A 20777-nucleotide genomic window follows, 5' to 3' on the forward strand; every position below is an offset into this window, starting at 1 on the left:
TATAATTCACCAAATCAGCCGTGACATCAACCTCTACCATCCTTTGCACAATAACCCTTAAATTACCCTAATTTAACCCCTAAACTCGTCTAGAAATGCAAATAATCCTAATTAGGGTTTAGGGTCAAACAAGAAAGGAAAAAGAAAGAAAGAAAAGAAAAGAAGAGAGAGAGAGAGAGAGAGAGAGAGAGAGAGAGTAGGTGGGGGTGGGTGTTGAGGGACGTGCGCGAGAGGGGGAAGACGCGGGGGTCGGAGGAGGGAGAGAGAGAGAGGAAATAAAAGAAAATATTTGAACATTCAAATATTATTTGCAATCCGATGGCCCAAATTAAAAACCGAAAATGGTCTACCGGTCCAAAATAAGCCTCGCACATAAAAAGGGACAAATGCCAAATTAATTAGACCAAATCATAACGAGGGAGGTCTACTAGTCCAAATTCGCACGTGGTCAAAAACTCCCCTTTTTCCATCATTCCTGACAATCTCAACATTGGTTACCATAATATTGACACCGTCCAATTTATTTGTCCCGAAACCCGGAAATCGACGCAAGTTCGGGATCCAAATAACGGCCAAATTTGATCGAGTGCGATTCTAGCGAAATCTCTAATTTAAAATGATAACCGGGAGTGATCAGTTCCCGGGCGAGATTTTACTATAAGCACACTGACAATTTACGCGTTTTATAAATCCCAAAAATGGGCCGAAATTCGGGATGTCACACTTGATGTATTTGAGCGCTTGGTGATCAGTATTGAGTATAAACTCACGCTGATAGAGATAAGGCTGCCAATTCTTAATAGCTCAAACCACAGCGTAAAATTCTTGCTTATAAGTAGACCATCAATGTCAAGCTTCATTCAATTTTTCACTGAAATAAGCAACCGGTTTACCTTCTTGCGAGAGTACCGCGCCAATTCCGACTCTCGAAGCATCACAATCTAGCTCGACCAATTTATCAAAATTCGGCAAAGTTAGAACAGGCGCAGTAGACAATTTCTCTTTTATCAAGGCAAAGCTTGCCTCAGCTACATCATCCCAGCGAAATTGCCCCTTCTTCAAACATCCTGTGATAGGTGCTAAGATAGTACTGAAATTACAAATGAACATGTGATAGAATGTCGCCAGTCCATGAAAACTCCGCACCTCCCCAACAGTCTTGGGTGTAGGCCACTCTTGAATCGCAGCAACCTTCGTCTCATCAACTCGAAGGCCATCTGCACTAACAATGTATCCCAAAAATAGCAATGCACTTGTCATAAATACTGCATTTAGGCAGATTGATATAAAGTTGATTGTTCTCCAAAACCTGCAAAACATCTCGAAGGTGGTCTACATGTTGCTGCTCATTGGGGCTATAGACAAGTATATCATCGAAATAAATCACCACGAACTTTCCCAAGAAAGGTTTAAGGACCTGCGTCATCAAGCACATAAAAGTGCTAGGAGCATTGGTAAGTCCAAAGGGCATGACTAACCACTCATAAAGTCCTTCGCTAGTTTTGAACGCCGTCTTCCATTCATCCCCGGGCCTCATACGAATCTGATGGTACCCACTCCGCAAATCGATCTTCGAAAAGATCTTTGATCCAGACAACCTGTCAAGCATATCATCCAAACGGGGAATAGGGAAGTGGAACCTCACGGTAAATTTATTGATTGCTCAACTATCCACGCACATCCGCATGCTCCCATCTTTCTTTGGTGTAAGTAAAGCAGGAACTGCACAAGGGCTCATGCTCTCTCGTATAAATCCCTTCCGAAGAAGTTCTTCCACCTTTTCCCGTAATATCTGATTCTCCTTCGGGGTCATGCGATAGTGGGGCAAATTTGGAAGACTAGCACCTGGTAAGAAATCAATTTGGTGCTGAATGTCTCGCATCGGTGGTAGTCCATCCGGTAGATCCTCAGGAATAAGACTAGAAAAAGCCTTTAGTAATGGTTGAAGTGCTTCTGGAATTTCGATGGTTTCCTGCTTAGATCCACTATCCACGATCAAGTACATACCATTCTTCTTGTGAACATTAAGTAAAACACCAGCCTTGTCCTTGTCCTGTTTTTGAGTAGTTCGCGGAACACGAGTAGCTTCATCCAAGGGACGAAGGGTAATTTTCGTCCTATCCCATACAAAAGAATAAACATTCTCAGGCACTCGGTGAGTAACATCAACATCATACTGCCATGGCCATCCCAGCAAGATGTGGCATGCATCCATCTCAACAACATCATAGATTATCATATATTTGTACGTTTTTCCAATAGAAATAGGCAAATGACAAATCTGGGTTACCTTTAATTCCGGCCCCTTATGAATCCAGCCAATCGTATAGGGCGAGGGATGAACTTCAGTCTTTAGTTGGAGATGATCGACAAACACCTGTGATACGATATTCTCGCAACTTTCGCTGTCGATGATGACGTCGCAAACCTTTCCACTAATATTGCAACGGGTGCAGAAAAGGTTATTCCGCTGTGAATCTTCCTTCCGTGGGGCTAACAGCAGTCGTCTAACCACGCAATTAACATGTTCTCCTTCTTCATCGACTATCTCTTCTTCATTCCCCCAATCCTCCTCATAAACCTCATCTTCAGGTTCGACCAGATTCGCCATCTTCCGCCGTGGACAGTCACTCGAACGGTGCCCAGGCTCATTACATTTAAAGCACTTTCCTGGATAGGGCTTGGCATAAGGATTCGGAACAACATCACGAGCCTTTGATGCAGGGGACTCATAGGGTTTGAGCGCTTCAACATTACTCCCCGAATTTCGGTTTGTATTGTTGAATTGCTGATTAGAGGACTCAGCACCCTCCTGCGATTTTCCCCGCCCGAATTGTCCTCGAGGAGCATAATTTCCCGTTCTGCTTGAGTAATTGTTTCGCTCCAACTGCAATTTCACTTTCTTGGCCATCTCTTGCGCATCCTCGACAGAGTATAAACGATGCAACGAAACACGATCTTGAATATTCAAACTTAGACCATTGATATACCTGGTGGTTTGTTGCGCTTCAGATTCGGCAAGATTATTGCGTGCCGAAAGTTGAAGGAATTCCTTCGTGTAAGCTTGAACCGTTCGACTTCCTTGTTTGCAAGCCTGAAATTACTAGAACAAAACTTGCTCAAAGTCAACAGGGAAGAATCGAAGCTTGAGTAACTACTTCATATGATTCCAAGTTCGGATAGGTGCTTTCCCTTGTCGACGCGGGGAAAGTTGTGTCTGCTCCCACTAGGCTGAGGCGCCGCCCTTCAATTTATACGCCACGAGCTTTACTTGGCGGTCCTCTTCGATCTCCATGGCATCAAAGAACTTCTCAACCTCCCAGAGCCAATCCAGAAAGTCTTCGATGTTTAAGTTGCCATTGAAGGTAGGAAGGTCGACTTTCAATTGATACTGTTCGTGTTCTCGCCGATATCCTCCATGTTGACGACCCCCACGAACATGCTCTCCTTGGAATCCTCCATAACGGCGACCTTCACAAATAGGCATGCCCTGGAAATCCTCTTCATCTTCTTCTTCAGAATCCTCGACATAGTCTTGACGCCTTTGTCGGGGATTCGCCCTTTGCTCCATAGCTACTTCGGGAACTCGAGCGACAGGAATACGCTCGGCTGGAAGATCACTAGGGTTAGGGTTAGGGTTTGCAGACAACCGTTGGATGGCGGCAAGTAATTCTTGCATCGTTCGTTGGTGGTCTCCAAGAGTTTGTCGAGTTTCCTCGGCAAACTGGGTAAATTCCTCACGTGTAACAGGCTCAGTGCCCTCAGCTACGGAGGTGTTTTGATTCACGTTATGAGACATTGTCGCAGGGAGAAACCTTGCTCTGATACCAAATGATGCAGAGGAAGATGAACTTGGAAAAGAATTCCAAAAGATAACGTTTATTCTGAATATTTAAGTATTATTTACAATATCTAAGGCGCCTATTTATAGAGAGGTCGCCCTTTGAGAAACAATTAAATATTTAAAATCAAATAACATAATTAAGGAAAACAATATTGATAAAGGGGAAAGTTTTCAAAACGCATTCCGAAATCTGCAAATCACGTCCAAAATCTTTGAAGGCTTGAAAATCAAGGATTATCTTTAAGGATCAGAAATCAAGGATTTTGATCTGTCATTTAAAACGAGGGTAGGACCGCTCGCTCTTTTGACGCTCGAAAGTTTCCATATAAGCATTTGATATTTGTTCTACATCAGTGAGGGACCGAGCTTTGCTTCACCAATCTTCCGGCGACTGCGCCGGATATTACTTGACCAGGGATGAGCTCTGGTTCAACCAAACCCTCGATCACTTCTCTCCATATGTACTCTCTCTCTCTCTCTCTCTCTCTCTCTCTCTCTCTCTCTCTCTCTCTCTCTCTCTCTCTCTCTCTCTCTCTCTCCGGATGATCTCGTTTTTTTGTTTCGCTCGATTTCATGTTGATTCGTATGTAACCGGTCGCTTGATGTTTGGTGGTCGGTGTCCTCGGGGATGAGCTACACCCGTCTGTTTTTTTCCCTCATAATTAATTCCTGCTTCCGTTTCGAAGGTTAGTCCGATTGAACTTTGAACAAATTGAGTTGGAGGACGCGATCAATTTGCTTGTGAATTGGGGTAGCGATTGATCGGATACATTAAATAAACTGTTTTTTCGCCACGCGAAATTGTGCATATTGTTTAATTACATCCGTTAACGTAATTATTAGTGAATTTCATTGGCAACCCACTTATTATGAACTCGAACAAATTTTTCTATATTTTCTCTGTCGAAATACACACAAGAATTCGAAGATTTCTGTGGCCCATTCCTTGAAACGAGAGATGATGCAATATTAGTATTTGCAAAATAAGTACAGAAGGCCAATAGTTGACAATGTTATATTTATAATGTGATCCCACAATAAGGGATATAGTTTTTGAAATAAAAACTTATCCGTTGGGTTTAACCCACGTTTTTTTCTTTTAAGTGACAGTTATCTACATACGGTTTTTTCCATGCTTCGTACCCCTTCGGTGACAACTGCCCTCTTCGGTAACCGCCTTGATGGGAAGCGGTTTATAAAGACGAACATTCATTCCGTAAGGACAGACACAAAGTCTAACACAAACCCTCTCATTCGGTAATACACCATCAGTACACGAAGGGATTGGGTTAGTAGAGTGCGCCCGTAATCGCTATCGAATTGCCGTCGAACTACTGTGGATTTCCAACGAACGTAAACTTGAACAATGGCTGGAGGTCAGTTTATTTTCGATCTTGTTTTCCGCATTTGATTCTAATTTTGCTCGAATTCTGTTCTTCAATGCATGATTAGAATCCTTCAGTTTTATTCTAACAGGCAACACATCTAAATTAATGCACTTGACCATGTTTTGCATGGGTTTGATCTCCAAGTATTGTTAATATTTGTTAATTGCTAAAACTCATATTACCCTTTTGCACATTCTACTTCTGTGATTACAATAACGGATTCTACATTGTGTTTCTGGACATACACTGAAGTTTTTCCGCCCTTTTTATCTTTTTGTCTTCTGACTTTGAAGTTGAAGTTGTTATGCCATTGTGGATTGTCATGAAGCGACTCAACATGTAATGTAGGGGAGCACTATAACTGAATTTCTTTTATGGCGATCTTCAGAAAAGGGCATCATGCTATTGCTAACTCTTGGAAATTGAATTTTCATTATCAGGATCATTGTCAATTTGCGCAGCGCTACTATGAGTTCCTTGACTACTTCCAGCTTCGGGATGGACCGATATTTCTGAAAATCTGCGGTGAATCTGAATGTAATGGGATAGTGAATGACTACATTAGTGTAAGTGCTACTTTGCTCAGTGTTCTGCTAGCTTTTGGCTAGTATAAGCATGCCAATTGCAAATCACTATGAAGCAGTTAGCATCCCACTAAGCATTATACTGGCACATTCAGAGAGAAAAATTTGGAATTTCATGGTTATCCTAAGCTGTGATTCTTTGAAAAATTTTCCCCTTGTTAATTCATGCAGGTTTTGGCAAAGAAGTTTGGAGCTGCTGTCGTTTCACTTGAGCATCGGTACCATGGGAAGAGTTCTCCTTTCAAATCATTGACAACAACAAATCTGAAATACTTATCATCTAAACAGGCACACTTCGACTTGGCTTCCTTTCGTCAATTTTATCAGGCAAGTTTTCGTATCTGTTAAGCATGTGATTAACCATGAATGACAATGGCGATAGAAGTTTCATAAAGAAACCTTGATTTTCGGGAGAGATGGTCTGAAACTCGGAAAAATCATCAATGAAGTAATCTTGTTACTAGTCAAAACTAGTATTATTTTGATCTACGACTGGGATGTGGTCAAAGTGTCCTTTTTTTCACTTGCAAAAAGATGTTGATGCAGAGCTGACTAAAAATTTAGCACATGGGGGAAGAAATTGATTTAGGTATCATTTGCATGCTGTGCACATGACATGAGAACAATCCCTCCGAGCAGTTGAATGACCTGCCTTTGTTTTTGTTTGATTGAAGTGTTGGCTCTGATGGGTATTACTGCATTTGGAAAACAAGGGTCGCTGGAATGAGAAGATTTGGCTTTACACTATCCTTCCTGCGAATATCAGATATTAATTTGATTGTCATGTGTTTGCAAGTGATGCTTATTAAATATGGCTAATTCATGTGCTAGATTCTTTTGAAAGAAACTTTTAGCATTTCTTCTAGAAAGTCTTTACTTCTGTGTGTTGAAGTGAGTCTCCCTTTCACATGATGTCTGCTAGCGGTCTGACTAGTTAGCTGTTTTGACACTATGTGCAGGATTCAGTAAATCTGAAACTCAATAGAACAGATGCCGAAAACCCCTGGTTTGTTTTCGGCATTTCTTATTCTGGAGCTCTCAGTGCATGGTTTCGTCTTAAGTTCCCTCATTTGACATGTGGAAGTCTTGCAAGTTCTGCTGTTGTTCAAGCTGTGTACGATTTCCCTGAATTTGACCGGCAGGTAAGGACAATCTTTATTGCCAGTATTGTCCTTCTAACTTGCCAGAAGACCAAGAAGTTGGGGATTATGATTATGTTGTGAGGTCCATTTTGATGTTTGGCTGCTGTCTTCAGCCTTTGTGGTGTTCCAGTTGATCTGTATTGAGAAATACTTGGAAATATTATCTGACTAAATAAAACATTCTACTGTTGTTTCCAACTTTAGATTGGTGCTTCAGCTGGAATGGAATGTAAGGCTGCATTGCAGGAAGTAAATCAACTTGTTGAGCAACAGCTTGCATCAAATGGAAAGGCATTGAAGGAGTTGTTTGGTGCTGCTGAGGTTCGAATTCCTCTTTCCTTAAAACGGCGATTATGTCTTCAGAAATGTGTTTAGCTCTTGTACAATGTGTAATCCTTTTTATCCCTCTTCTTTTTTAAAGTAATCTTTCTCATACTCTGCAGCTTGAGATCGATGGTGACTTCTTGTATTTTCTGGCAGACGCTGCTGTTACAGCTGTAAGCATATCGTTTTTCATTTGTGTTTATTTTGTTGCTTTACAAGGTAATGATATTCAAGATTTCATCATCCACAGTTCCAATATGGAAATCCCGATAAATTGTGCTCTACTCTTATTCAAGCTAAAGAAGGATGGGGAGGATTTGGTGGTAAGAAACTTTTTCCTGCCTTAACCTCATTCTTTCGTTGTATTCTAGAGCTTTATGGAAGTAAATGTTCAAGATGTCTGTATATCAAATTGTACATAATTTTACTAGCTTTGCCAAATAGAATAGCATAGTTGAATGCTTTTGGGAGATTTTTTTGAGTTGAGATGATTTAGTCAGATCAAAGGCATGGTTATCATTCATGCATGCTTGAAGAGCTTCCTTGAGACAATGAAATTTCTCCACATATATACTATTCCCTGGACAGTAGGATGTTTGCCATTATTTCGATGCCATCCACAAAATTAATCTTCTCTTTCTATGCGGTGGGATTCCTAATTTTTAGCAACACATACCCATTAGACATTTATGAGTGATTTGTGTCTTATGATGCTTCTTGAACAAGTGCAATAATTAATCATAGTCAATAATTAATCCACTTTATTTAAATATCTGTCATCATTTGCCTACAAATTATTTTCTGTGGAGTAGCTGTGCAAACAGATATTCAATATTATTGTGATGCAAGCTTTATCTGAGTGAACCTGGGTCACCTAAAACAAATCGAGGGTGTGCTCCTCCTTTTTAGCTTTTGTTCTGAGATTTATTTGGTCAAATTGAAATGTTTATGCAGGGTGCATATGCCAAATATGTTAAAGACAATTATGCAGACAGTGTTAGTTATAGTCAAAAGCACTTGAAGAACACAGCTCTTGATGAAGATAGGAGCGATCGGCTGTGTTGGTTCCAAGTTTGCACTGAAGTTGCATACTTTCAGGTAGCCCCCTCCAATGACAGTGTCCGCTCGTCAAAAGTTGACACAAGGTGTTCTTATCTCCATACTCTTCATTCCTTGTTTCATTAGTTTTCCATGTGTAATCTTATACCCAAGTCGATATTTCTTGTGTTGCAATAGATACCATTTAGAACTTTGCAAGAACGTGTTCGGCCAGGGAATAAATCCTGATGTTGACGCAACAAATTTATACTATGGGGGCACAAGAATAGCAGGTCTGAGCACTAATCTTTCTAGTTTGACTCGTTAGCGTTTCGCTATCCATGCGTTTAAGAATCATATGGATTTTCTCTCCAGAATTGACTGGACATTTCTGTGGTTCTTGATGCCCCTTTAATCGAAAAGTTCCCATATTTTTCATTTAGGAGATTTGGCGGCTGTCAATTTCTGAGCTTATCCTTTTCATGAAAAGCCAAGCAACAAATAAAATCCGACATCTGAATCTGGAACACACATTTACGAAAGCCCAGATGGATGGAACTGTTTCATATATTAAGAGTTTCATGCAATGTCCATTCCCTGTTTTCTGGGACCCTTATAAGTAAACTGATTGTAACTGACGATCGAGCTGAGATTAATGTATTTGTAGTTAGCGTTCTTCAATTTATGCTTACAGTGAGTCTTTCTGCATAAATTGATAGGCATCAATGAAAAGTCATATCAAGGGCTGAAAATGAATCTGGTTAAATAATGGCGACAATAAACCAAAAGAAATATATTAGTGCATTACACATTATGAGCATATTCTGGAATCTGCACATAGCTTTTTTTCATCAAAGTTATCTATTTGAGAGCCCCAAAAGTTAAAGCTGTCAAGAAACAGGCTCCTAATGTATATCTAGCATGCTTTTTCTATACTCCACCTCGAGTGTAAGGCCTTACACATCCACGAGATAATTAGGGAGCAGACAAATATGCGTAATGAATATAGGAGAGTGTCAAGATTCGAACTCATGATTGTGCTCTAAAACTATCTTAGCTTCAGGCGACAGTTTTCCCTATAAGTGTAATCTGTCAGGAAATAGGCTCACATTATATATATAACATACTTCTTATAAAAAAGAAACTCGCGTGCTTCCTTTTGACATTAAGGTGTAACTTTGCCAGGCTCAAAGATAATTTTCACAAACGGCTCTCAAGATCCATGGTGGCATGCTTCAAAACAGATCTCTTCACCAGATAGTAAGTTCCCATGATTTCAGACAACCATTTACCAGTTTTTGTTAGCCACTGGTTTCAATTAGTGAAGAGTAGAGCATGATCGTGAAGTTTCTCTTTGGTTTCAAGCTAGCAACATGCTTAACACACACATTCCATGAGATGATGACATAAACCTGAACTTCCCAACGCATTTTGACATTAATCTTTCTCTTGCATAAATATCAATAGTATTCATCGTTGCAATTGTTAATTACATGGAGAACAATTTATGGTGTCGTGCTGTTAGACTGAACGATGATGAAGAATTACCGTGTGCGTTGATGTCTTTGGTTAAGAATATAAAATGAAGTGCCTCTACAAACTGTCAAAGATCTTTCCACGTGATACGTCTTTGGTCTAGTACATCTGCAGTTACATGTTCATATGGGGTTCCATTGCTTATGCTTTTTGGACCTCTCTCTGTCACTCTCTTTCATACTGAAATTACTGTTGAATTTCGACTGTTGTCAGTGCCTTCCTACCTCATCTCCTGTCATAATTGCGGACATGGAACTGATATGCGAGGGTGCCACAGTCTCCTCTGAGCCTTGAAGGTCTGGACGGCTTGGATCTACTTACATGCTGCATAAAGTTACGAAATATTCATGGTTGCAGCTACTGTATGCCGGTTCATTGGGAGACTTGCATTTTCCAGTGGTGAATGCGCAGCAGAACTGAACGTTGTCACTGTGGAAAATGGAAATTTCAGTTTGATTCTTGCATGAATTATTTGTGGATATTGCTGCGTGCTATGCCTATTTTCTTCTCATTTTGGCTCTTCTTCTGCTGGTCCCGACGGTTTCAAGATATGATTATTTTCTTTAATAAACTCATGATTTTGCCCCCTTACAAAGACAAAATTTGAAATGAAACATACAAAGCAAAAATAAGTGTTTGCCGTCTCCTGATATTAGAAGAGATGAGCAGAAGGAGAAGATGAAAATGAAGTGCGGCACTAAGTGAATTATTTAAAAATAAGAAATATAATGGAATTGTTGAGAACATGTAGTCCTAGTGTGTGTGCAGTTGAGTTTCTCCTCCTGGCGTGGCAACTGAGCAATGATTAGTGAGGATTGAACCCTTGATATCATCTCCTGCTAAAGTTTTCCCAGCCACTGGCCACTTAATTAGTATGACTTCTGTTTGAACGTGTTTTTGCAGTTTAGGAAAAGCAAATATCCTGTGCAATTCAAATACTTTTGTCTCTAGTAAAGAAAATTTTCGAGGTTTACATTGTCCGAGTGTCATGCTTCTTTCAGGCGACGCCCAGAACTGCAGCTCCCCAGATGCGGTCCACAAAGTAAGGCAACAGATCACAGAAAACATAGACTTCTGGCTGTCTGAATGCCAAAATAGTGGTAGGAGCTCTATCTGAAGTACATGCTCATGGTGAACGTGAATTTGGGAGGTGGTTCTCTGCCTAACCGTGATATCATGATAAACTTTTCAGGAGATGCTTAATTCTAATTTATGAAGGGTACTGTAATGCTCATCCTGGTCATGCTTAGTTGCACTTGTCTATCCAGGACTTGGTGTGAATCGACAATTGCAATAATTTGCCTTTGCTTCGCCCTGTAATTGTTCTGTCAATACCTTGACCTGTAAATATAGAATAAATACTCCAACGATGTAAAATGGCTGTAGTAACTCATTTTGATTATATTCCCGGTCAATCTCCTTACTTCCATCTTCCCTTCTTTAAAATGTTGCCATTCATCTGATGTGATGAAGTACACAGAAGTCTGCTTTCTTTGACCGTCTCTGATACTAGTGTCTAAAACAAATCGTTTGTGCCCCATGAGGGCTAGTTTCCCAAGCTGGAAATGCTTTGACATCTTCCAATATGAAAGACTAGCATCAGATCAGGTTAAGAGTATGGAAAGACGACTCTTCTGCTCTTGTTGATTTTATCGCAGTTATGTGGATTAGCATTCGAACCGATCGCCAATTCAACCACTTTATAAGCATATGTTATGATGGTTCATCAGATACGCCTGCACGTGTGTTTATGCCAAGTCCGAGTCGATTGAGTGAGTTCACCTTCACATGAAGGAGCAAATTACCCCCAGTTCCCTTCACATTCTCTGGCAAGGTTCTTTTGATTCTGGTAGAAGAATTTGAGTTGAGCGTTGCAAGTACCTTGGTAACATCAATTAAGAAAACTAACGATAAGAAAATCACCCAATGAGACTTTGGGAGGCTCGACCTCGCCGGCGCGGGCGAGGGCCACTCTCGCTAGATCAGGCGAGGGCAACCCTCGCCCGACACTGGCAAGGGTCGCCCTCCCCAGATCCGGCGAGGGCAACCCGACTCAAATGAGGACTGCCCTCGCCCAACTCAAGCGAGGGTCACCCGACGCCGGTGAGGGCACCCTCGCCCGACTTAGGCGAGGGCCACCCTCGCCCGATCTCGCAAGGGCGACCCTCGCCGGCGTCGGGCGAGGCTAGCCCTAGCCCAACTCAGGCGAGGGCGACTCGCTTGAGTCGAGCGAGTGCAGCCCTCGCTCGACGCCAGCGAGGGTCGCCCCCGCGAAATCTGGTGTGGGCGGCCCTCACCAATAGCCCTCGCTTGGGAGGGCGAGGGTCGCCCTTGCCAGATCCGGCGAGGGTAGCCCTCGCTTGAGTCGGGTGAGGGCTGCCCTCGCCGGTGTCAAGCAAGGGCGACTCGCCTGAGTCGGGCGAGTACAGCCCTCGCTCGACGCCAGCAAGGGTCTCCCCCGCAAAATCGGGTGTGGGCGGCCCTCGCCGACAGCCCTCGCTTGGGCGGGCAAGGATCGCCTTTGCCAGATCCGACGAGGGTAGCCCTTGCTTGAGTCAGGTGAGGGCCGCCCTCGCCCGCGCCGGTGAGGTCGAGCCTCTCTTGTGGCCAGAGGGGCCAACCTCGCCGGCTTCCGCCTAGCGACCAGGCAAAGGTTGAAGATGAAGAAAAGAAAAAAGAAAAAAATTAATAAAAAATTCGAAAAATAAAATATAATATTAAAAATTTAGTTCGGGTAAAATTGTCACATGTGTACCAGTTTGGGATTTTTGATGGTCAAAAAAATAGTAAGGGGTAAATTTATCACAAGTGTACCAGTTTGGGGGTTTTTTGTGGTATGTTCGAAGTAAAATTATCACAGGTGTACCAGTTTTGGATTTTTTGTGGTAAAAAAAAAAGTTCGGGGTAAAATTATCACACGCGTACCAATTTGGAGTTTTTGGTGGTATTAACCCTTTCATAAAAGCCCACGTTAGAAACCACTAATAGCAAAAATTTGCATTTTCAACGGAATACTTGTTTCGCAGAAACTTTACCCCATAATGACAAAGGTATTAACAATGGTATATACATTAAATTTTCAAATTTTGTTTTTGGTCTGTAATTTGCAAATTGATTTGCCAGATTCTTATTGGGTATGTGAATAGAACATACTTAATTAATCACTTTCAGATGGTCACATAATTTGTAAACCTATTTTTATTTTTTTAACAAATATCCCTACCATTAGTCGACTTCAATTACTTCTCAGTAAGCCCCACAAGCAATTTCATGAAGCTGCAACTTCCATCGATGCATACCACAACGTCAAATATCATTGCTCGCATGACATCATGCTCCACAAAGATGAGTTTCAGAAGAATGGAATGCAAAAACTTACCGGTCTTTTTTTTTATTTTTGGTCACTGAAAAACTTACCATAGTCAAAAAGGTCACTATAGTTCATTTTCACAACTTTTTCCTTTTCCAAACAATAAAACAGCCATCTAAAAATTGTTGATCCTATACCAGCATTTTCATTGAACAAATGTTAGAAATGAAGGAGGCTCGCACTGTCAATGGATACATGATTACCATCAAGAGGTATCATGAAATTGGAGAATGAAGAAACCAAGAACACTCTCATATCAGGCCACTTTCAACCAAAATTGGGGTCTTCTCGAAGGTCACCAAATTTCCTACTTCAGGTAAGTAGAAGAAACCCAGAGCAGAATGCAGGTTATAAGTGAATTTGTTACTTCAAAACCGCGCAGTCCTTTAAACAAAAGGTGGTATTATGGACACCATCAAGAATGTCCCCAGTAGCCATGACAAAATGAAGGCACCAGCCCTGCATATGGAAACAAATCATGAATCCAACTCATCCATTGCAAGTACTCAACATATGGGGCAGTTAGATTGACAAGAACGGATATATAGCGAGGAATGAGCTAAACAACTACCAGGTCAGGAACACACCGATTTATAATAAATAAATAGGTAGAGAGAGTCATCGACTGAAATCGATGACGAACACTAATAGTATGTCATCTACGCACCCACAGAGGAAAGCTCGCAGTTGGCTTTTCAGCCGATCATGTATGAAGTATACGGTAGCTATGAGGGATATGGCTACTTGAAGAGTGGGGCCTTCTTCCGTTGGAAAAAGCACAGTGAGAAGTCCAAGTACTAAAAATGTGGTAGCTGTTTTTATGATGAACTTTGAGAACGGAGTCTGAAACCTGCTCATGACAGGCTGCACGGCGCGGGATTGAGTTACTTCCTTGACCTTTTTCTTGACATCAATTTTCGGGTTCCTCCTCTCGTAGAACTTCTGCATGATTATTTTGTCATGCGCAGATTCAATTGCATCCAAACTGGGCTTGTGTCCCGCATATTTTTGGAGGAGGAAATTCCTTGCGGCTTGAATTTCATCTTCGGAGGCCTCTTTACTGATTCCAAGCCGCTTATACGGGTCCCTTACATTTATTCTAGGAAAGATGGTCGAACCTGAAGAGGCCAGTAAAATAGGATGAAGTAATGTGGAGAACAAAACGACATATCGCGTCATTAATTAGCTCAACTTTTTCTTGATAAAATAAACCTTTTTTAGCTATGACAAATCATCAATTAAATCACCGTGAAAATCAGCCTTTTAACAGGCAAATACAAAACTGTTTTTAAGTACTATAGGTCCTTTCAGAATGACCTATTAGTCCTATGCGGTTGACATGGTGAACAACCATCAATGTGCATTCTGCACGGGAGTTCAATGGCACGCTCATATTAGGTTGATAACCATGAAATAAGATTTACACATTTCATGCTTTTATTCTGTAATGCCTTGACTCCATAGCTCGACAGAACTCAGGAAAGGGTACATCTCAAATATCAGAAAACACATAGTATGAGGAACAAATGACCTGGAAAATGTTCCCCAATGCAAATTCCACCATAAGGAATAAAAGAATGCCAACATGTATGAGAGCTTCAAGTAAAGACGGTAGTAAAGTGGGCATATATCTTGCTTTCTTGAAGTAGCTCATTACCTAATTCATTTTGAAAAAAATGCAAACAATAAGACTAGGACATAAAATATTAGGTACTGTAAGGAACGAAAAGTTACTCATATGATCTTCTAATCACTTCAAAGTACACCTCTGTTTTAACAATAGTCACCAGCTTTCACAAGCTTTTCCAAAATTGTGTTTCTGAGAAACTTTTTTGCTTCTGTCAAACTTACACCTTAATATTCCAATAGCTCTAGAATGAGAGAGAAGAAAACCTCCAACAATAAACTTTCTGTTTGTAAGAATCACAAAGGATAAAGCATTTGATACCAGTGGGATCGCTTTAAGAAGCATCCATCACAGACTGGATCACTAGAGCTTGATGTCTGCTGCAAATTTCAATGAAAAAATTAAATAAATAAGGTGAGAAAATTGCAAAGAACCGAACGGTTCATTTTCAATAACCATGAGAATATCCTCGAAGGAGCAATACCTTCCTCCATGCAGGGACGCGAACTTTCCTTTAGGCCTTGCAATAGAGATAAAGGCTGGGAATTCTACAGATAAAGAATTGCCACCTCGAGCAGGTATCAAGAAACATTTTGACGGACCAAGAGTTAATCCGGAGACAGTCATCTTTGATTCAGTTTGTTAGTTACCGGCGATCAGTCTGCAAAGTTCAAATTCAGAATGCATGTAATTAGCAGGATCAATTTTGCAAAATGAGTAGCGCGACGTTTCGCTGAACTCATTAACAGTACCTAAATCACAAAATACCGCATCACCTTCATTTAGCCATTTTTATATGGACAGTCAAGAAATGGCCTTCCCATGACACTCTCAAGTCATAGGGATTGTCCGTTAACATCATCCATTTACACCAATTGCACTTTACAAAGAAAGTGTTGACCTGACGGCACCAAGCATCATGGACTTCTCATTCATCAAATTCTCTACAATGATCATATGCTGCACCCAAACTATGCCTAAAGAATACACTAAAAATCTAGCTTTGTGCAGACTGAATAACTTGCATTTTTGCAGCACACACACCCAATGTTCTATCCCGAGGGATCATGGAAATCCTCAACAATCACAGCTCAAGGACAAGATCGATGTCAATGACCTCAGAGGGCCAAGAAAATCCGCCACTTTAGCGGGTCTCGCTCTTCTTTCGCAGTGCTTCGGTCCAAGAAAATACCGAAAGCCAAAAAAATAAGGAATTCCCAGCTCAAATAAAACCACGTTCATTTCATGACGAGTCTTTAACCAACGAGCAAAACTCAGAAGCAGCCATGAACTGAGCTAGCTTGGTTCACGCTGGTTAGCCGCAACAATCAAGAAAACACTGGGCAAAAGAAAAACTAAACACCCATTTGGTCCGAGGAACGAAGAAGCGAAATCGATTCAAGAAGAAACAGAGTGCCCCTACCCAGACTGCGATTAGAGAGAGCGAGGTGGGTCTGTTCTTGGCGTTTATCTTGTGCTCAGAGACGGTTGCCAATGTCAGACGAGCATTTGCAACGGACAGGAGGAGGGTGGGCATTGAGCAGCGGGCGAGGGATTTATCAGACGCTGCCTCTTGAACCCTCCCTCCCTGCTTCGCTCCCTCGTGCACTTCCTATGTTGTACTGATTTAGTTGACGTAGGAAGAACAAATCCGCTGCAGTCTAGTTAGTTAGGATACTCGGCTCATCTGAGAGACCTGGGTTCAAGTCCTTTCCGACAACGGAAATCATTTCTTTTTTTTTGCCCCCTGGTGAAAAATTCAGGACGATTTAAACTTGTTGCGAAAGTATAATCGAGCCTAAAATTTTGTCATGAAAGTGCAATCAAGTTTTAAAATTTGTCACTAAAACTTTAAAAAAGCACAATTAACGGAATGATTTGATTGGACAAATTTAACAAGTTTTAGGACTTGATTGCATCTTTTGAAAGTTTTTAGACTCAATTGTATTTTTGTGACAAGCTTAGGACTTAATTACATTTTTGGAAAGTTTTAGGACTCCATAGGAGAATCCAGTCCTAAAATTTTGTCATGAAAGTGCAATCCAGTCCTAAAATTTGTTACAAAAGTGCAACCGAGTCCTAAAACTTTTAAAAAGTACAATCCACGGAAAGACTTGATTTGACCAATTTAACAAGTTTTAGGACTTGATTGTACCTTTTGAAAGTTTTTGGACTCAATTACATTTTTGTGAGAAGATTATGACTTAATTACATTTTTTGAAAGATTTAGGACTCAATAATACTTTCATGACAAGTTTTAAAACTTTAAATATATTTATCCCTATATAATAACGACCGATAGGCAAAAAAGAATAAGAGTTCCGGCGGATGCAAATGAAATGAAGCGAAAATTGGCCTTTATGGGTAGCAAAGCAATGATGAAGAGTCGTAAAATGCTAAACAAATGTAGCCTCAGCCAGACAAAATGACATATGAAATCCCTTTTTCTTCAATTGATGTGGAAGTAAAAAAAAAAAATAGTCGGTCGGTGGTGAAGGGGAAAATAAAGGTACGTATAATGTCACATTATTCCGCGCTCAATCGATAACTACTCCAAAAAATTTCAAAATCTGTTCATTTCGATTTACATCTTCACTTTTAGATTTGTGTTCTGTACATCTAGTTAAAACTTAAAACGCTCATTTGCCCTTTTATTAAATAAAAACCACCTAAAAGCCTACCCACCAATCACCATTACCCTTCTGCTTCTGATAAATAAAATAAAATAAAATCATCACTACCCAATAAATCCAAGGTACATAATAACCCAAACCTAGACCTGTTAAACAGATGGGTCGGGTCGGGTTTGGGTCGGGTCATTAATGGTCCGACCCAAATTGACCCATTAACCCGTTTACGACCCATTTATTCATAGTGTAAATATCTCGACCCATACCCGACCCGACCCATACCCAACCCATACCCGACCCGACCCATACCCAACCCATACCCGACCCGTCCCATATTGCTAAAACACTTTTATATTTAACCTAATCTAGGAATACTTATTTCTTATGATTTTTTTTTAAATTATACTGCCAAAATATTTTATGCAATACAAAGCTAGTGAAAATTTTTTATAATTTTTTTCAAAATTGAGGTTTTGTTTGTTTTACGAAAAATGCGACATTTCTAGAAAATATTTTTCATAAAGTCATTATCCAAGAAAATAAAAAAAAATTAATATTTTTTTATTTTTTAAATCGAATTTTTAATTATTTTTATTTTTATTTTTTTCTTTTTCTTTTTCCTTTATTTTTTGTCGATCGCCGGCCGCCGTGGCCGGCGACCGACCACAGGCGAGGCCGAGGCCTCGACGGCCTCAAGCGACGCTCCAGCCTCGGGCGAGCTCGAGCTCGCCGGATCTGGCGAGGTGGAGCCTCGCCCGAGGCGGCGAAGCTCGAGTCTCGCCAGCCTCGAGCGAGGCTCCACCTCGCCAGATCCGGCGAGCTCGAGCTCGCCTGAGGTCGGCAAGCTTGAGTCTTGCCAGATCGGCGAGGCTGGAGCCTCACCGGGATCGGGCGAGCCTCGAGGTCGGTGGAATCGGGTGAGCTCGAGGCTCGCCGGGATCGGGCGAGCCTCGAGGTCGCCGGAATCGGTCGAGCTCGAGGCTCGCCAGATCGGCGAGGCTCTAGCCTCGCCCGAGGCCGGCGAGGTCGACCCGCCCCGGTGGCCGGTCGCCGTGGCCGACCACCGGCCGGAATAAAAAAAAAAAGAAAAAGAAAGAAGAGAAAAGAAAAAGAGAAAAAATAAAAATAATTAAATTTCAATTTTTTTTAAACATCTTTATAAAGAGAAAGAGAGTATGTGGATGGGTCTAGTGGGTGGGTTGGACATGGGTTCCAAACTCAACCCATTTAGTCCCATTTATCTTTAAGCTTTAAAATTTAAAACTCATTTAAGGTTGACTCTTTAAAATTAAGTGACCCATATATGACCCATTTATTTTTAAATGGGTCATATATGGGTTTAAGACCCATTTTGACACCTCTACCCAAACCCAAACCAACAGCCATGTTCGCCATCGCCCGCCACCAATGGACGCACTATCCCCACCTTCGCGCCAGCGTGGGATCCTGAGCTCAACCATGGCTCGAGCTCTGCACAACGCACATGATACGTGTGGGTTTTGTTTCCGCAGCACTGTTATAGAGCTAATGTGAAATTGAGTCTCTCCTTATCAAGGGTCCCTAAAGAGAGTTGAAAGGAATTTGTTTTAACCACCTTTCTCTTTGGTGGATTGTATATTGCAAGCATGAATTGTAGGTAAAATTAATCTCATTATATAATTGTAGGTGATGCTTATGCCAAGGGTGTCAAATATATCCTAACCAAACCGGCCCAAATCAAACAATCCAAAATGAACCGAATATTTCAGATCTTTTCGATTTGGATATCTTTCTAGTTTGGACAGTATTTTAAAAGATTGAGCATATTGAAACACATTCAAAACCCTTAAAGTGTTCGGGGAAACAATTAAAACCTCAAATTCAAAAAAAACAAATTAGAAGCTCAAAGAGAAAAGAAATCTCCAAATTCCTTTTCATCACCCATCGCATCTATTTTCTTTCGTCTGCTGTTGCTCCTTCTTCCTCACACAACCATAGGGAGAATATAGCAGCCGCCACTCTTTCCCTTGGAGCTCTCTCTCTCTCTCTCTCTCTCTCTCTCTCTCTCTCTCTCTCTCTCTCTCTCCGGTCCGCAAGCCCCACCAGAAGCCTGTTCCGATCATTTTCCTCCCGGTCCTTCGGAATCCCGATTACTAACTCGGTTTCTTCATTTGTATAACCAATTTCTCGTGACCGCTCAAGGATGTTACGACGGGTACAGTTTGAAGTTGAAGAATATTCTTCAATCCGTGCCCAATCTTGAACTAGAATGCGAAGAAATTCGAAATCGAATCTGGGTAATGGTTGCTGGTCATGACCTTAGGGTTAGGGTTTGATGTGCATTTTAATGTTATTTGGCCTCCAGATGTTCATATGATAGAGTCATCTTGATTAGGAGTGTTTTTGTGATGATTCGTGGGTGATTTTGATGGTTGAATGAATGTTTAGGGCCATTTTGATGAATGTGTGTTCATTTTATTCTTGCGCCTTCATTTGAAGGCTTGAATATGACCGATATTTCCTGGGTTTGAGGTTGAAAGTGATTGAACACGGATGAATATAGGTTAAATGTTCAAAATCCTAAGTTTGAAGATGCAAACCCAGATTTCCGGAAAGTCTGTCCGACCCCCTATTGTTTCTCATTTTTTCTGAATTTTTGTGTCCCGAATTTGGAAAAACTTCATTCTCGAAAGTTGTATGTAAGAGTTTAATATTTCAAATGGCACAAATTTCATAAAATTTGGGGTTCATTTGGTTGGTACGATGGTCTCTGTAAAAGACGATTTTTCTAGGGGTGTTTCATCCAAAATTTTCGGTTTTACGTTGACTGATTTTGTTTTGTAATTTTGATAAATTTTCGGTCCTTTTTTTCGAAAAAAAAACTCAAAACAGCCAAAATATAATCTAGAAAGTTTGGGGGCATGGGTATAAAGTCTAGGGGGTCAATTTTGTGAATTTTGGACACGGTCAGGACTGGCCTACAAAACTGATAGAATCTAATATTTAAGGGTAAATCGTTAATTTTGGCAAACTCTATGTCACGCCCCGCTCTCCTCGGCGCGCCACATCCCTCGCGAAGGTCAATTCGTGTGCGACGTCCCAGGACGCGTCGCCGACCCAACACCCAACACAGAGATTTAATGCACATGCGGAAGTAATTAAAACCACCCGTACAAAGATAAATACACAACCAAGGATAGCCACAGAAACCAACAACAACGATTGCACTAATACTGGAAATCATATACAATATTCATATACAACCCGATCATCAAAAATCAAAAGCGGGTCAAGGCCACTACTGACAAAAAAGGG

The 20777-nt window shown here is 41.1% G+C and overlaps 2 protein-coding genes and 1 pseudogene across 2 annotated transcripts; 1 reads left to right on the forward strand and 2 right to left on the reverse strand.

The window, feature by feature from the left end:
- Positions 1 to 849: 849 nt before the first annotated feature.
- Positions 850 to 3571, reverse strand: LOC130140664 (uncharacterized). The gene is made up of 5 exons (XM_056320595.1): positions 3272 to 3571; positions 1680 to 3094; positions 1310 to 1598; positions 1147 to 1217; positions 850 to 1090 (listed from the first exon to the last, which is right to left on the reverse strand). Exons 1-5 carry the CDS (start codon positions 3569 to 3571, stop codon positions 850 to 852), a joined length of 2316 nt encoding a protein of 771 aa, XP_056176570.1.
- Positions 3572 to 3656: 85 nt separating this feature from the next.
- On the forward strand, positions 3657 to 11283 carry LOC115662608 (probable serine protease EDA2). Its single transcript, XM_056320596.1, is given in 16 exon segments — positions 3657 to 3666; positions 4199 to 4305; positions 5673 to 5798; positions 5988 to 6143; positions 6776 to 6958; positions 7163 to 7279; positions 7402 to 7455; positions 7533 to 7580; positions 7582 to 7605; positions 8237 to 8427; positions 8519 to 8613; positions 9506 to 9580; positions 10070 to 10126; positions 10129 to 10152; positions 10858 to 11006; positions 11125 to 11283. Coding segments are annotated over 15 exon segments (1383 nt in total). The 3' UTR covers positions 10974 to 11006; positions 11125 to 11283.
- Positions 11117 to 16427, reverse strand: LOC130140665 (protein CHAPERONE-LIKE PROTEIN OF POR1, chloroplastic-like; annotated as a pseudogene).
- Positions 16428 to 20777: the final 4350 nt, after the last annotated feature.

The sequence above is a fragment of the Syzygium oleosum genome, unplaced genomic scaffold (assembly GCF_021117445.2).
Source record: "Syzygium oleosum isolate NSW1041296 unplaced genomic scaffold, Sole_v2.1 Sole_v2.20, whole genome shotgun sequence".
Lineage (NCBI taxonomy): Eukaryota > Viridiplantae > Streptophyta > Magnoliopsida > Myrtales > Myrtaceae > Syzygium > Syzygium oleosum.

Bases quoted from the DNA above. Each gene is read 5' to 3' on its own strand.
- LOC130140664 (XM_056320595.1), bottom strand. From the start codon at position 3,571: ATGGAGCAAAGGGCGAATCCCCGACAAAGGCGTCAAGACTATGTCGAG. The intron at 1,599-1,679 runs GTGCGTGGATAG...TATGCTTGACAG, and splicing joins AAAGATGGGAGCATGCGGAT to GTTGTCTGGATCAAAGATCT. The intron at 1,218-1,309 runs GTTTTGGAGAAC...TTGTTAGTGCAG, and splicing joins ACCTTCGAGATGTTTTGCAG to ATGGCCTTCGAGTTGATGAG.